Source organism: Sparus aurata, unplaced genomic scaffold (assembly GCF_900880675.1).
Source record: "Sparus aurata unplaced genomic scaffold, fSpaAur1.1, whole genome shotgun sequence".
Lineage (NCBI taxonomy): Eukaryota > Metazoa > Chordata > Actinopteri > Spariformes > Sparidae > Sparus > Sparus aurata.
Window position 1 is genome coordinate 215,517 of NW_022045105.1, and position 17,935 is coordinate 233,451.

General features: G+C 39.7%; 1 protein-coding gene across 1 annotated transcript; it reads left to right on the forward strand.

Annotated features, from left to right (window-relative positions):
• Nucleotides 1-1,832: 1,832 nt before the first annotated feature.
• On the forward strand, nt 1,833-15,644 carry LOC115577617 (NACHT, LRR and PYD domains-containing protein 3-like; the record flags this gene model as incomplete). The annotated part of the gene is made up of 10 exons (XM_030410492.1): nt 1,833-1,860; nt 2,885-2,909; nt 3,211-3,345; nt 4,455-4,533; nt 4,673-4,901; nt 5,047-6,841; nt 6,939-7,112; nt 9,632-9,805; nt 14,930-14,976; nt 15,103-15,644. Coding segments are annotated over exons 1-10 (3,228 nt in total), but the record flags the coding sequence as incomplete, so codon positions are not given.
• Nucleotides 15,645-17,935: the final 2,291 nt, after the last annotated feature.

A 17,935-nucleotide genomic window follows, 5' to 3' on the forward strand; every position in this document is an offset into this window, starting at 1 on the left:
AATCAAATCACACATGAAAAGAAAATATAAACGAGTAAAGTGACAGAAAACAGTGAAACAGGTCAAAGAGATTTATTAAAGTGTGTTTTTGTGTCTCCTGGTGCTTCTCCTCTGCTCTGCTGCCCTTTAGCTCCCTCTTGTGGTGAATCTCGTGTCCTGCGCTCTCAGTCTGACAGCTCTGACTCTTCATCCAGCCCTGAACTGATCTTGTAACAAAGCTGCTTTTATATTCAACATGACTAAGAAGTAGCTCATATTACAGTAGTTACTGTTTAATGTAGGCTGGTGCAAACTGACACGTTTTACAAGGAAATAAACATCCTAATGTTTTGCATTTTAAAGCCGAATTTACAAGAAGTCACCAATGATCTAGGATTTGTTGTAGCTGTTTCACAAATTCTAGAAAGTTTCTCCTCACTCAACAACTCTTATAAACAGACGATTTGTTAAGGGAGTCTGGTTATATTGTATTTATAATCCTTGCCGAATTAACAAGTAGGTCCAGATAGTTAGGAATATGTGGAGAAAGCATTTTAAAACATTTGTTACATTTTTTAATTGAATTCTGCTTCCATCTCGTGCTTCTTTGCTGTAAAAAGGTGGAAACCAGGTGAGCATCATCACAGATTGTATAGTCTGAGGGTTTTCTGCTCCAGTGTGATAAAAACACATTTGTTTTTTATCACAGCAGCATCACACAGACAAATATATTCAAGGATATTCATTGAAATGTGCCGTATTTAATAATGAATGGTGTCCACATCAGCTGTGAAAACATTCTGACCAACACATTCTACTCTTGATTGGAACTTCAATACCCAGAAAGCCTCTGTGGCGACGTGACTAACAGTTTGAACATGTCAACCCCCAGACTATGAAATCTCTCCATTTAGTGAGTTTTTGAGTTAGGAGACACTTTATAAACTCCAGAAACGCTGTTTGTGACTGATTCTTCATTATTTGGGCCTTCTTGTAAATTCGGCATGTGTTAGCTCGTTGTGGGTCGTGCTGCAGCTCTCAGTCTAACAGGAAGACTCCCAGTCAGTCACACGCCTTTCTGGCTGTTTCCTGCTCACAGTTTAGTTTCACTTTCTCTGACAGGTGTGTTGCAGATAGTTTTCTCCGTCTGAACCTCCAGCTGAAGGTAATGTAATGAATCTGACATGTTCGACTCGCTAACACAAGCTCTACTTTTCATTGTTACACCGGAAACAGCACAAAAACTGAAGCTCGGTTGTTTATTTCTCGACGAACTCGTTTAAGTTTAAACTCGGGACGACGGCGGAGAAACAACTGCCGATAAGAACATCCGCCATTTTGTGCCGATACTTGCTTACTTACTGAAACACAGCCAACACAGACTGACGACAGTTTAACTACCTTGGTTAAACATATTTGAGTATTTAGAGTTTCACTGTAGAAGCTTAACTTCTTCTCATTATTCATATTATTACTCCACGGTGTGTTACGTCATGTGACCTCAGACCTAAGCTACGTCACACAGGTGAAGCACACTCGCAACCATAAAGTAAACAAGTGTTATGTTCGTGACATAGGTGTATATTATATATTATGTTATATTGTTGAGCTTGTAACACATTAAGTAGTCACACACGAGGTTAAACTCAGATCGCTGCTCTTTGTATCAGAGTAAGATGACGAACAGAATCTGTAAAAGATTCACTACATAAAAAACATGTTGGAAAACTCTTTTCTTACAAGCATTGATATTTTATTGATCACATATATATAAATATGTATAACATATTTTCACATAAACAAGAAATATTTTTTGGGCTCGATGTCGAGACATTTTTCTCTCTGAACTCAAAATGAATGCAGTTAATTCATCACATGCAGGTAAAATCATGTTAGATGTAATAACAGAAGCACACTAGCAAAGTGTTGATTGTCTATTAATAACAATAATAATAATAATAATAATAATAATAATAATAATAATAAAACATCAGTGTCTTTATTTTTCTTGATGTTTTTCTGACATTAAATACATTCAAATGAAATATTTATGAACAAACTCAGACAACAGTAAATATGTTAATAAATAGAAACTATTAGAGTTTTAGATGATTATTATCAACAGAGGTGGATTGAAACTTAGTACATTTACTCAAATACTGTATTTAGGCTCTAATATTTCTTTTTATGCAACTTTATATTTCTACTCCACGACATATTAAATCTAAATATTTGTCTGACAGACTTAATTAATAGTTAGTTTTCAGTTTCTCCCTGCTGTCCTGCCAAGTGAAGACTCTGTGTCGTTTGGTCTTTAAGATGTCAAAAGTTGTGGAGAACACTTGACAGTTTCTTAGAGCCAAACGTTGTTTAGAATAATAATTTCATTGGTGTGTGTGTGTTGCTGTGTAATCTTTGCTTCACACCTCTTGAATTTAGTCCATTAAACCACTGATAACCACTGACCAATCAGGAGCTGCGCTGTGTAATTCTGCAGCTCATCTTAGTTTTTAACATTTTCATTTTATTTGTTGAATGTTTCAAACATTTTGTCCTTTCTCTCTTTTTCAAAGGTCACTTTATACTTCTTGTTGAGAAATAATTGTTTTATGTTTAAATGTTCATGGTTGAAATGAATAATAGTCAATTAATGTTCAGTTGATGTGCAGATGAATGATTTGTGTTTCCTCTCCAGATGAAAGTGTGTGTGAGTTGAGCAGCATGAATCAGTGTGAGGACAGAGAGGAGGGAGGCCCTCCCTCTAAAACCACTGGACCTGGACCTGGACCTGGACCTGAACCAGGACCTGGACCTGAACCTGGACCTGAACCTGGACCTGGACCTGAGCCCAGCTGTGTGTCCTTCAAGAGTGACCAGTCAAATGATCTTCTCATTGATTTTAAAGGACAACCAGCTCCTGCTGTAAAGAGGTGAGCTGTTAATAACATTAATATGTGACTGATTCATGTTTTAACTGTGGAGATGTTTTTTGAAACCTGATGTTTATTTTCAGCTTTGTTCTTCTTCACTTAAATTTATCTTCTCACTTTAGAAAGCTGCCCAATAGAACCAGTCTTCAACTCTTCATTTCACTTTATTGAATTAGTTTGGTCCAATATTCTCTGAAGGTTTATTCCTGATATTTTCCTCTATTTTATGGACAGAAGCTTCTGTGTCTGAAGACTATAAAGTGAATTAACATCTCTGGTGGTCTTCTTCTCTGTCCAACAGGAGACCAGCCTCTACTGGACCTGAACCTGAACCAGGACATGGACCTGGCCCTGGACCCAGCTGTGTTTCCTTCAAGAGTAACAAGTCGAACGAGTTTGTTATTGAATTTAAAGAAGCACATTCCTCAGACAGACAGTAAGTTGTTGTCATGTTGCTCTCTGTTGATGTTTGTCCTCATTAAATCCAGTCTGACCAGTTGTCCTGATGGTCTTCATGTTCTCAGAGTGATGATGGAGGTCAGAGCAGGATTAGTATTAAAGGACAGGTTCACATTTCTTCATGTCCGTCCCTCAACAACTCTGACAGGACAGTGTTCCTCCTGTGGACAAACAGCAGTGACTCACCTCCTCCTGAAATCTGAGTCCTGCTGCTGAGGAGAGGAAGAGCTGTGTGTTATATCTGATGTTACAAGGGCCCGACCCATCCGGACTTCATGGGGCCGGTACTGAAACCCATATGAAGGAATAAAAAACTCTGATAACTGATACATCGGCTAATTAGATATAAAATATATAAAAACAAATAACTCATTTTCTGATCTCTTAAATATAGTTTGGACACTTGAGAAAAAGTTATGAATGAAGGCAGAACATTTTACTGTTTTACAATATTTATTAGATATCCAAAATAATAAACTGTTACAAATATGTCTAAAGTTACGTGGAGCATTTTTAAACTCAGAGATAAGTATTACAAGTCATGTCTACATGAGTATAGCTTGTTTTTACAAATTATCAATTCATTGTTATCTTTATAATTAGGTCATTGTGTCGTTAATCGCCATAAAGCAACACACAAAATAGTCAAAATCAAGTTTGTACGACAGTCAGATTCAAATTTATTGCAGAAACAATTTAAATGAAAACAAAAAGATGTAATGAATAATTTTTTCATTCTCCAATGTTGGAATCTAGATTGAATACAAGTTTATTGAGACTCTTCACCAATTTGCACTGGACAGTTAGCATCCAGCTAGCTTGTGTTAGCTGTGTGTTGCTGTCCACAGTATTAAACGAGTCAATAAGAGCTGGAGGGACTAAACCAGACAAGCTGCTGAACCAACCCAGTAAACTGACTGACTGTTGATTCACATTGGGATCAGCAGTACGACCAACACTTTGATGTCGGAGGAAACCATCTAATTCAATGATGTCATCAACACTTTAACTCAAAGGACCTTCAGCTTGTGTTTGTCTCTGAGTGGACAGACACAATGTGACTGATTCTTCATGATTCCTCCACAGAGTCGACCAGGAGAGCTCAGAGGTTCCCAGAGGTCCGTCTGTCCAGCAGCATCAGACACACCTGGACTCCATATTTATGGTCTGTACATGAACAACAACTACTTTTACATCCAGTCTGTTCACAATAATCTCCATGCTGCACTTTACAGACCAGTGGTGAATCTGTCCAACATGGATCTGATGTTAAATGTTGTCATTCACATAATATTCTGTTTCAGCTGCTGGAGGAGAACATTGTGACTTTTGTGAAGAACGAGCTGAAGAAGATCCAGAAGGTTCTGAGTTCAGATTACCCAGAATGCTTAGAGAGTCAGAGGGAGGATGAGGAGGTGTTGGACGGTGAGGACGAAGAGCAGAGGAGGAGCAGCAGAGAGGCATTTCTGAAGATCACACTTCACTTCCTGAGGAGAATAAAGCAGGAGGAGCTGGCTGACTGTCTGCAGAGCAGTAAGAGGATTTCTCTAAAGATTTAACATGATGGATCAATGAGACATTTACTGAAGTCTGATGATGATGAATCTTTTGGGGAAGGAATTTGACATATTTGCTTTATAAATAACTTAATGATATTTTTTGTTGTCTGTCCATTTAGAACTTCTTGCTGTAGTTTGTCAGCGTACACTTAAATCTAATCTTCAGAAGAAGTTCCAGTGTGTGTTTGAGGGGATCGCTAAAGCAGGAAACCCAACCCTTCTGAATCAGATCTACACAGAGCTCTACATCACAGAGGGAGGGACTGCAGAGGTCAATGATGAACATGAGGTCAGACAGATTGAAACAGCATCCAGGAAACCACACAGACCAGAAACAACAATCAGACAAGAAGACATCTTTAAAGCCTCACCTGGAAGAGATGAACCAATCAGAACAGTGATGACAAAGGGAGTGGCTGGCATCGGGAAAACAGTCTTAACACAGAAGTTCACTTTGGACTGGGCTGAAGACAAAGACAACCAGGACATACAGTTCACATTTCCATTCACTTTCAGAGAGCTGAATGTGCTGAAAGAGAAAAAGTTCAGCTTGGTGGAACTTGTTCATCACTTCTTCACTGAAACCAAAGAAATCTGCAGCTTTGAAGAGTTCCAGGTTGTGTTCATCTTTGACGGTCTGGATGAGTGTCGACTTCCTCTGGACTTCCACAACACTGAGATCCTGACTGATGTTAGAGAGTCCACCTCAGTGGATGTGCTGCTGACAAACCTCATCAGGGGGAAACTGCTTCCCTCTGCTCGCCTCTGGATAACCACACGACCTGCAGCAGCCAATCAGATCCCTCCTGAGTGTGTTGACATGGTGACAGAGGTCAGAGGGTTCACCGACCCACAGAAGGAGGAGTACTTCAAGAAGAAATTCAGAGATGAGGAGCAGGCCAGCAGCATCATCTCCCACATCAAGACATCAAGGAGCCTCCACATCATGTGCCACATCCCAGTCTTCTGCTGGATCACTGCTACAGTTCTGGAGGATCTGTTGAAGACCAGAGCGGGAGGAGAGCTGCCCAAGACCCTGACTGAGATGTACATCCACTTCCTGGTGGTTCAGGCCAAAGTGAAGAAGGTCAAGTATGATGGAGGAGCTGAGACAGATCCACACTGGACTCCAGAGAGCAGGAAGATGATTGAGTCTCTGGGAAAACTGGCTTTTGATCAGCTGCAGAACGGAAATCTGATCTTCTATGAATCAGACCTGAAAGATTGTAGCATCGATATCACAGCAGCCTCAGTGTACTCAGGAGTGTTCACACAGATCTTTAAAGAGGAGAGAGGACTCTACCAGGACAAGGTATTCTGCTTCATCCATCTGAGTGTTCAGGAGTTTCTGGCTGCTCTTCATGTCCATCTGATGTTCATAAACTCTGGAGTCAATCTGTTGTCAGAAGAAGAGCAGTCGACATCCTGGTTGTCTGACGTCTTTGGAGGCAAATCAACACGTTTCTACCAGAGTGCTGTGGACAAGGCCTTACAGAGTCCAAATGGACATCTGGACTTGTTCCTCCGCTTCCTCCTCGGTCTTTCACTGAAGACCAATCAGACTCTCCTCCGAGGTCTGCAGACACAGACAGGTAGAAGCTCAAAAACCAATCAGGAAACAGTCGAGTACATGAAGAAGAAGATCAGTGAGAATCTGTCTCCAGAGAGAAGCATCAATCTGTTCCACTGTCTGAATGAACTGAACGATCGTTCTCTAGTGGAGGAGATCCAACAGTACCTGAGTTCAGGAAGTCTCTCCACAGATAAACTGTCTCCTGCTCAGTGGTCAGCTCTGGTCTTCATCTTACTGTCATCAGAACAAGATCTGGACGTGTTTGACCTGAAGAAATACTCTGCTCCAGAGGAGGCTCTTCTGAGGCTGCTGCCAGTGGTCAAAGCCTCCAACAAAGCTCTGTAAGTGTGGAGAAGTTTTTTCATAATGCAGTAAATGTGCTGTTATTGACCCAAATACAAATAATTTTCTTCATTCTGCTCATTATTCTTTATCCAGACTGAGTGACTGTGACCTCTCAGAGGGAAGCTGTGAAGCTCTGTCCTCAGTTCTCAGCTCCCAGTCCTCTAGTCTGAGAGAACTGGACCTGAGTAACAACAACCTGCAGGATTCAGGAGTGAAGCTACTTTCTGCTGAACTGAAGAGTCCACACTGTGTCCTTGAAACTCTCAGGTCAGGATTCATTATTTTATTTTATTTTGAATGTGCTGTTATTGACCCAAATAAAAATTAATTTTCTTCATCATTCTTTGTCAAGACTGAGTGTCTGTAACCTCTCAGAGAGAAACCATGCTACTTATTATTGTTTAATGTCTGTTGAATCCAGATTAAGTATTAATGATTTTTCATATCTCTGACATATTCGCGTAAAACAGAAAGAAAGTCTACATGTGCTACAATGATATTATGAATACTGCATTGCCTAATGTCTTCTTCACTGTTCACGCTCCAGACTGAGTAGCTGTGACCTCTCAGAGAGAAGCTGTGAAGCTCTGTCCTCAGTTCTCAGCTCCCAGTCCTCTAGTCTGAGAGAACTGGACCTGAGTAACAACAATCTGCAGGATTCTGGAATGAAGCATCTGTCTGTTGTACTGGAGAGTCCACAGTGTAAACTTGAAACTCTAAGGTCAGGTAGTTCATAGTTTGTCTCAAATTATTTTTGTTATTTCTTTAACATTTGAATTCAATGTTCTCTCTCTCTCACGTCAGAACTCTTATGTTTTGAAACCATACTACTTATTTTTGTTAAATGTCTGTTCAATCCAGATTTAGTTTTGTTGATTTTTCATATCTCCCAACATATTAGAGTAAAACAGAAAGCAAGGTCACATGTGCTCCAATGGTATCATGAATACTGCATCATCTAATGTCTTTTTTACTGTTCACGCTCCAGGCTAGGTGACTGTAACCTCTCAGAGAGAAGCTGTGAAGCTCTGTCCTCAGTTATCAGCTCCCAGTCCTCTAGTCTGAGAGAACTGGACCTGAGTAACAACAACCTGCAGGATTCTGGAGTGAAGCATCTGTCTGTTGGATTGGAGAGTCCACAGTGTAAACTTAAAACTCTAAGGTCAGGTAGTTCATAGTTTGTCTCAAACTACTATTGTTATTTCTTTAACATTTGAATTCACTGTTCTCTCTCTCTCACGTCAGAACTCTTATGTTTTGAAACCATACTACTTATTATGTTAAATGTCTGTTCAATCCAGATTTAGTTTTGTTGATTTTTCATATCTCCCAACATATTAGAGTAAAACAGAAAGCAAGGTCACATGTGCTCCAATGGTATCATGAATACTGCATCATCTAATGTCTTTTTTACTGTTCACGCTCCAGGCTAGGTGACTGTAACCTCTCAGAGAGAAGCTGTGAAGCTCTGTCCTCAGTTATCAGCTCCCAGTCCTCTAGTCTGAGAGAACTGGACCTGAGTAACAACAACCTGCAGGATTCTGGAGTGAAGCATCTGTCTGTTGGATTGGAGAGTCCACAGTGTAAACTTAAAACTCTAAGGTCAGGTAGTTCATAGTTTGTCTCAAACTACTATTGTTATTTCTTTAACATTTGAATTCACTGTTCTCTCTCTCTCACGTCAGAACTCTTATGTTTTGAAACCATACTACTTATTTTTGTTAAATGTCTGTTCAATCCAGATTTAGTTTTGTTGATTTTTCATATCTCCCAACATATTAGAGTAAAACAGAAAGCAAGGTCACATGTGCTCCAATGGTATCATGAATACTGCATCATCTAATGTCTTTTTTACTGTTCACGCTCCAGGCTAGGTGTCTGTAACCTCTCAGGGAGAAGCTGTGAAGCTCTGTCCTCAGTTCTCAGCTCCCAGTCCTCTAGTCTGAGAGAACTGGACCTGAGTAACAACAACCTGCAGGATTCTGGAGTGAAGCATCTGTCTGTTGGATTGGAGAATCCACAGTGTAAACTTAAAACTCTAAGGTCAGGTAGTCAGGTAGTTCATAGTTTGTCTCAAACTACTTATTTTACTTTATTTTGAATGTGCTGTTATTGACCCAAATAAAAATTAATTTTCTTCATCATTCTTTGTCAAGACTGAGTGTCTGTAACCTCTCAGAGAGAAACCATGCTACTTATTATTGTTTAATGTCTGTTGAATCCAGATTTAGTATTAATGATTTTTCATATCTCTGACATATTCGCGTAAAACAGAAAGAAAGTCTACATGTGCTACAATGATATTATGAATACTGCATCGCCTAATGTCTTCTTCACTGTTCACGCTCCAGACTGAGTAGCTGTGACCTCTCGGAGAGAAGCTGTGAAGCTCTGTCCTCAGTTCTCAGCTCCCAGTCCTCTAGTCTGAGAGAACTGGACCTGAGTAACAACAACCTGCAGGATTCTGGAGTGAAGCATCTGTCTGTTGGATTGGAGAATCCACAGTGTAAACTTAAAACTCTAAGGTCAGGTAGTTCATAGTTTGTCTCAAACTACTATTGTTATTTCTTTAACATTTGAATTCAATGTTCTCTCTCTCTGCCTTGTGTTAGAACTATGTTTTGAATCCATACTACTTATTTTTGTTAAATGTCTGTTTATTCCAGATGTTCTTTTGTTGATTATTAATTTCTCTGACATATTAGAGTAAAACAGAAAGCAAGTTCACATGTTCTACAATGATATTATCAATACTGTAAATGTCTTTTTTACTGTTCACGCTCCAGACTTGGTGTCTGTAACCTCTCAGAGAGAAGCTGTGAAGCTCTGTCCTCAGTTCTCAGCTCCCAGTCCTCTAGTCTGAGAGAGCTGGACCTGAATAACAACAACCTGCAGGATTCAGGAGTGAAGCTACTTTCTGCTGAACTGAAGAGTCCACACTGTGTCCTTGAAACTCTCAGGTCAGGATTCATTATTTTATGTCATTAGTTCATTTAACTTTACAATTGGAGCAGGTCTTGATCATACTCCTAATATAATTCAATTTATTTAAGAGACCCAACATTTTCCTCATGAGCAAGCAGTATTTACAGTGGAATGAAAAAACTGACTTTTAACAGGCATAAATCTCAAGCACAACCGGACTAAGTAGTGAGACGCCATCTGTCTCAACTGGTTGGGTTGAGACAGACACAGAAGCCCCATTCACACTGTCTCTTCATTCCATCTTACTGTTGATTCATTTCACCTCTGATCCTCCTAAAACTATAATATATATATTAATATTTATGCTTTCCTCAGGATGAACTGTTATTTCTTTTCTTGCCATCATCAGGTCATCATTTTAATCTGTACAATATGTTTATTCATGGCCAAATATTTGCAAAACTAATGGCATTTCCATCGACTTCAGTTATATTCAACGTTTAGTGCTGATTATTGAAAACTAAGATAATGAATATGATAAATGTTAAACCCTTAAACACAGATGTGCACTTAATTATCAGGACCGTCAGCTGATGTATGATGTGTGTTGCTTTGTGTGTCTGCAGGCTGTCAGGCTGTCTGATCACAGAGGAAGGCTGTACTTCTCTGGCCTCAGCTCTGGACTCCAACCCCTCCCATCTGAGAGAGCTGGACCTGAGCTACAATCATCCAGGAGACTCAGGAGTGAAGCAGCTATCTGCTCGACTGGAGGATCCAGGCTGGAGACTGGACACTCTCAGGTATGTAGAGTCCTGCTGCAGCCACAGACAGTCAGTAGCCACATTCACACTGCACACTGCCAATTCTCCGCCTCTGTGAATTTTTCGGAGGCGGCGAGGGGTGAAATTTCGCTCCGACGCTGATCCGCCTCTGGAAGTAGTATCAGGGGCGCTTTATTGGTGAACTGAACCAGTGTGAATGAATAAGCCAGCTGTGCATATCAAGGGCGTGTCGGTCTGACAGTCTGATAACAACACAGGTCCTTCACTCAACTAAGTAAAGAGAAATGTCCCACAAACCAAAGTTACACGACCAAACAAAAGCTGAGCAAGAAAATACAGCAGATCCACGTGACTTCAGTGAAACAGCCTCTGTCCCCGTTAGTGAGTCAGACAGTGTGGAGTTTACTGATGGAAATTATTTACTTAAGCAAGTGAGGTCCTGACCCACCAAACATCCTTGAGAGTGACAAAGTTAAGTTTTTAGCTCTAAATCACTACACATTATAACAGCATCCACTGAGATACACTGAACTCAGTGCTGGAAATAAAATATTCAGATTTGGTACGCCAGCTAGTGCATTAATTTACAGTGGTGAACAGTCAAATTGACTGGAACTACTTAGTAGGTGTCCATATATCAGGGGTTAATTGACACCCTGCAGCCAATCAGAATCGAGTATTCCCCCAGACCATGGTATAAATGATTATAAACTAATCGTGGGTTTAGATTGACAATGAAAATGGGGTAACACCTTAAAAACACACAGAGGTCATCATCATGATGTGTAGGTCACGCCTCTATAGGAGCCGCAGCGTCGGCTTTCTGTGTGAATTACACGTCAGTTTGTAATCAAGGCGGAGCTGCTTCACTCTGTGTGAGCGACCAACGGCAGAGAATTGGTGAACCGCTGCTGCGTTTGGGTAGTTATCATTATAACAGCCTGCAGGGGCAGGAAAGTTTCAGTGTTTTGCACCACCAGCTAAATCAAATGACAGAAGAAGACATTCAGTGATCAATCATCTGCTCCATTGATTAACATGATATGTGACCTGTGCAGAGCTGCAGCTCTCTACAGTAGTTGGTGGACCTCTGGTTTAATGCTGTTGTAATTTACTTCAGCCTGGCTCGTAGCTGCTGACTCAGTTTCACTCTCAGCTGTTCTGGAGTCTGTTAAAGTGCAGCTGGTTGAAATCCAATGTTTCCTAAATTTGCTGCTTCAAAATAAAAGCTTTCAAAATAACTACATAATGCAGGACCTTCATTCTGAAAGATTTATAGGAAGTTTTGAATGCAGGAAGATCGCGCGACAACGTTGCATGAATGGACTTTTAATTAATTTAAATTTTTCTTCTGTGGCAGCAAACAACACATGGTTTCAGTCACTAACTGAGTCTATCCACACACTTTATGTCCGACTACAGTAATAACAGCAGCACTTTACTGTGACTGCAGCAACGTGCTCGTAGCTCTGTCACATACCAGAGAGACTCACTCCCTACCAACACAACACAGAGTAGTGTTTGTTGTCACAAGTTACAGAGCTGCAGCTAACAACTATTTTCATAACCCATTAATCACATCAAATCACAAAAGCAGATGTTTTTTTTGTTTTTTTTTACATGTCCAGCATTTTATTAAAAGAATAAAACATTGCTCTTACATTTTCCTCTTTAGTCTTGTTCAGTTCACTTTCAAACAACTTACAAATTGTAAAAGCAACATAAATGTATTAGAGGTGATGAAATGTCTCCATTATAAGATACATCACGATGCAGAGACAGAGCATCATCAAGAGTCTGCAGCTCATGTTGATTGTTGATTGTTCGGCCCCAGTGTTGTATCTTAAAGCTGCCATGTGAAAACTAGATTATTGCAGACAAACGTGAAAGACGCTGCAGATAGATACAGGTTTAATTGAAAAGATGCAGCTTTTATTTTGTAGACTGCTGTAGTCTTATTATTGGAAGGACTTTCAGAATAAAAGATCATTAAGGTTTAGAGCCCGACAGATAAAGGATTTTTAAGGCCGATACCGATACAAATATTTGGTGATTTAAAAATCCGATATTCCAATATATCGGCCAACATATATATATTTATATTTTTAAAAAATCCAGAAACACGTCACAAAACATAAACACATTTCTGTAACATTAGTTATTTGTAGTTACTTATGAGTCCTCACTGAAATAATATGATAATGCAGTTTAAAAATAAACTTGTTTGTTTTATTGTCACAACAGAACAGAGGACCATCAAAATATATTATAGGGTTTGTGACGTTGAGCAGGGTGCACACACTGATTTGGACATATAAAAGTAGTAGATCTACTTTTGAAAGTAGATCTACTTTCAAAATGACCAGGTTGAAATGATCTACCTACATAAAAAATACTAAACATCTCTTTATTTATACATACACTGAGTATACTTTATATAACACAATGCATAACTGATATTGAGAGAGTAAAGTAACCCTTGGTGCTGCACATAAACATTGACAGCAGTAATGCACATAGGTGACAAACAGCCGTCAATACTGCACAGTTTACACACCAGGAGCTGCTGCTGGTTTTCTCCTGAAATTCTTTGAATGACTGAAAAATGTCCTCTCCCCACGTGTGATCTTTCATGAGCAGTAATGTTAACAGCTCCTCTTTTACAGTCATATCTGTAAACATCATCCCAATAAAAATGCACATCTGGGCTGTATCGCTGGTGTCTGTAGACTCTATGCTATGCTAACAGCTAAGAAGGAAAGAAACACAGGAATAAAAAAAAAGAAAATCACCAGTGACAGAATGTTTTATGTTTTTAATTGATCATTTCAAAAATGTACTTACTGATGTTGGTTTGGGAGATCTGGGTTAAGGAGGTGGCGATTGTAGAGCAACACTGGCCTCATATTCACTTTCACCTTCATAGCCTGAGCTCTCTGTGACCTTATCTGAAATGAGGGTCTTCACAGCTGCAAAGAGTGATGGAATTTCTGGGAAATATGGCCCACCGAATTTACCACAACAGGACTCCAAACAAGTTGTAAACACATAACATGTAAACAAAAATAAACAAAATACACCTGTGCTCATTTTTGGTGTCTCAAAGTGTAACAAAATGTGTGAGGGGTTCTGAAGTAGCTAGCTAGCTAACGGCCGTTAGTCACTTGAGTCCTGCTTCATTAGCTAACGCTAACGTTAGCTAGCTAGCTACAAGTTCAGATGAAGAAGGACTCATGTTAGCTAGCCAGTTAACGTTAGCGGCCTTTAGCGCGCTAGCTAACGGTCGCTAACGATAGCTAGCTGGCTAAACGCGGATAACATAGCTAACATTAGCGACCGTTAGCTAGCTGGCGCTTACGGCCGCTCATGTTAGCAAACAGCCGTTAATCAAGCGAGTCAAGCGTGAGTCCTGCTTCATTTGAACTTTTAGCTAGCTAGCTAACGTTAGCTAACATGTTAGCTAACGTTAGCTAACATGTCTGAAGACATATGAACCACAGACAGACAGAAAGAAAGACAGATTCCTGGCTTCATAGTCAGATGTTCCTCTGGTCACATCTGGACACATCATGTTTACCACAGCAGATTTCAGACTAAGAGACATTTTCTGTCATTGTTTCTGCTTTTAATGGCATCAAACATGACATGAAGTTCTCCTCACAGTAACTATTACTGCTGTAATATACATCAGATATCAATCCAGCACCGAACTACAGTAACATGAACATGACAACACATGAAACCATGAAACTGTTTCTATCACAAACAGGTTCAGTGACACTTGTGAGGTTCTGGAGGGAAACAGTCTGGGAGTCTCTGTCACTTGGTTTTGTGGCAGAGGTCGGGAACCAACGTCCAATGTTTTCTGATTGATTTATTACGTATAAATTGTATTTGTTTCTTTGCACAGTAAAACAAAGCAGCAGAAACACAGCAAGAACAAAAAGCAGACTGTGCAGCTGAGATTCAGAAAAGCCCTCCAAGCTTCAAACAGGAATCGGACCTCAAAAGTTCTGATGTCCAAATCCAAAAGTCCTATAATATAGAAACATAAGCACAAGTTGACATTGGATCAAACAGCAAGCGTAAGGTCGCCCACAGGAAACAGCAACAACATCCAATAAAATAAAGATGAAGTGATAAATCCAACAGGAGGTTTGTGTGTGTTCTCAGATGTTGTGGTCCTCTTTCACACACACCAACATCCTGTGGCTCACTCTCAGTGTGTGAGGAGAGTGGCAGAGGTGAAGAGGTTCAGGGAGAACAGGGAGAAGCAGCCTGATGGACAGATTGTGTTTCTGTGTATGAGAGTCATGTCATGTCCATGTTTGCATGCTGAAAGAGGATGTGCTGCTCTGACCCCCCTCCTCCTTTCAGGGTGGAGCCTGCTGGAGTCCGATGGTTGACACCAGGTCTGAGGAAGTGTGAGTGTCTTTTTACTTTCAGTCATGAAAACACTGTGACATCACTCATTCACATCTGTGATGTCATCATCACACTGATGACACATTAATAACTGCAGCTGTGTTGTGTCTTTTTCTCTCCATCAGATTCCTGTGAGCTCACAGTCGACACAAACACAGTCGACAGATACATCAAACTGTCTGACAACAACAGGAAGATGATATATGTGAAGGAGGAGGATCAGTCATATCCTGATCATCCAGAGAGGTTTGAGTCCGTGTGGCCTCAGCTGCTGTGTAGAACTGGTCTGACTGGTCGCTGTTACTGGGAGGTCGAGTGGAGAGGAAGAGTTTCTATATCAGTGAGTTACAGAAGAATCAGAAGGAAAGGAGACATTAAAGACTGTGTGTTTGGACTGAATGATCAGTCCTGGAGTCTGTGGTGCTTTGATGATGGTCGTTACTCTGTCTGTCACAATAACAGAGAAACAGTCCTCTCCTCCTCCTCCTCCTCCTCCTCCTCCTCCTCCTCCTCCTCTGGTAGAGTAGCAGTGTATGTGGACTGTCCTGCTGGCACTCTGTCCTTCTACAGAGTCTCCTCTGACTCACTGATCCACCTCCACACCTTCAACACCACATTCACTGAACCTCTTTATCCTGGATTTGGGTTCTTCTGGTCCAGTTCTGGTTCCTCAGTGTGTCTGTGTGGTGTTTAGTGTGCAGAGTCTCCTCCTGTCACAGAAACATTGTCAGTGCTGAACAGTTGAGTCTGTACAGGATCACAGTCACATCAATCTTTCAGCTTCTTGTCATAAATTCATCAGTCAACTTTGTAAAAAATGATTCAAACTGATTGAAAAGATTCTTCATTTACATTTTAAACTTCTTCCATTAAATTGTGTAAATTGCGTTGACTTGTACTTTCTGTCATTTGTTGTTTTGAATTCCGGCTCTTGTTCCAATAAAATCCAGAACTATTAGTGAAATGTAAGAAACAGAAAACATTGACTCGTCTGCAGCTTTAATTGTAAAGAATCATTGTGAACAAAGTTGTGAATGGACAGTAAAATCTGATCAAATGTACTCGACACTCCACCTGAAACACTCTGACTTGTTTCATGTGTTTCTAATGATGAAACTAAAAGTTTGATGGTGTTGGTTAACACATGTAATTATGTCTGTAGTGACGTGATAAACTGCACAGCATCTATTCATTTCTGTCTGATTATTATATGAGTAGAAAACACATTCGAATAACAATCATTGTGTTTCTCTCAGTGTTTTGTGGCTGTTGAAGTCCGGCTGTATTTTCAGGACGTTTGTTGGATTTGAATCTCGTCTGTGAAACTAAACAGCTGTGAGAAAAGTCTTTCTCTGTCTGAGCCGGTTGGCTGAAGATGTTTGGAAGTCTGAGAGCCGGATGAAATACTGAAACACTTTCAGATATCACAAACTAAACTGTCCTGATGACGTTTTTAAACAAGTGCTGAAGAGATTTGAGCTCATGTTTGATGCTTCTGAACGTTGATGTTCAGAGCAAAGAGTCCAAAACTTGTACAAATTGTTCCTTTTTGTTTCAATCTGACTTTGTTTGTGAAACGATCAGCTGACGAGTTTATAATCAGACTGAAAGATGTCGCACAGCATCACTGAAATGTTTCTCCTCTGCTAAAGTAGCTCAATATAAGAACATCAAATATTTACAATATTAATGAGGTAATAATACATTTTTTTTTCCAACAGAACACTGTTTGAAGCCAGAGAGGTGGCAGGGTCCGCCACATATAAACACAGTGAAACAGTATAAAGTTTATTTAGTTTGTTGATCAGCTGATGAAGATCTTTGTCTGCTTGTTGTTATTTCTTCAACTAAACTACAGACTGCTCCTTTAAACTTTCTTTCCTGGCATCAGAAATCGAGTGAAGAACAAAAACTTTGACTTGATTTTAGAAAATATCTGAAACAAGTATTATTCTGTCTGATTGCAGCACAGCGAGCACAACTTAAACTCCTCTTTTTATTTTATTATTCTGACTTGTTTCAGGATAAAAGACGTTTTTAAAACAGATTTTTAATATTCTTAAAGCTTAAACATGTTTTTTTTTAGAGAAGGAACAAATAAATAATAAAAGCAAAACAGAATGAGTGTAAAAGTTTGCTGAGACATGAATTGATGGTGAAATGAAAGCAGGTGGCAGCACAGAATCAGTGGGACTCAGAGATCTTCTGTCCTGACGACTCTCATCAATCTGTATGTGACTCATTTGTTTAACACTCACATTCAATCATTCATTTTCTCTTCATTTCTTTTGTTAAATGCTTTAAGTTCTCACCAAATATGTTCAATGCTTCAACATGTGTGTGAATCAATAAGTCATGTAGTGATTATGGGTCGTTCCAACCAGCCAACTCACCCACAATCCAGAACTTTTCCCGCTTCTCCAGAACACTTCATGTAGAAACTTAAATGAACTGAATGTGATCGTGCAGCTGAACTCCAAATACTTTTTAACTTGTGGATTTTTGAACTTTGACTCTCTAAACTCAATTTCAGGATTTTGGTGAAATTTGGGACAAAACAACTATTTGGATTTTACAAGTTGTCATGAATTGAACCAAAGTTTCAACACAAATGTCTTTAAAAAGAATGTGTGACATGAGCTGGCAGGTCCTGGGTCAGTCGGTGTGGAGCGACCCGTATCTACAGAACATCTAAATATCTTATTTTACTCTGTCGTTTACTGATGTTCTGAAAATAACACGTGTCATACTTTCCATACGACTTCAGTTTTTATATTTAAACACTTTAACCTGAAAAACATTCAGGACGTAAAATCAAACGTCTCTGAAGCTTTATTTAACAAGATGTTTGTCACTCACATGTTGATGTTTCTGGTTGTTTTATGTGTTTTTATAATGATGAGAAGAAAAAAAAACAACCTAAGATCGTGTTCATAAACTCATCTGAACGTTTCCATG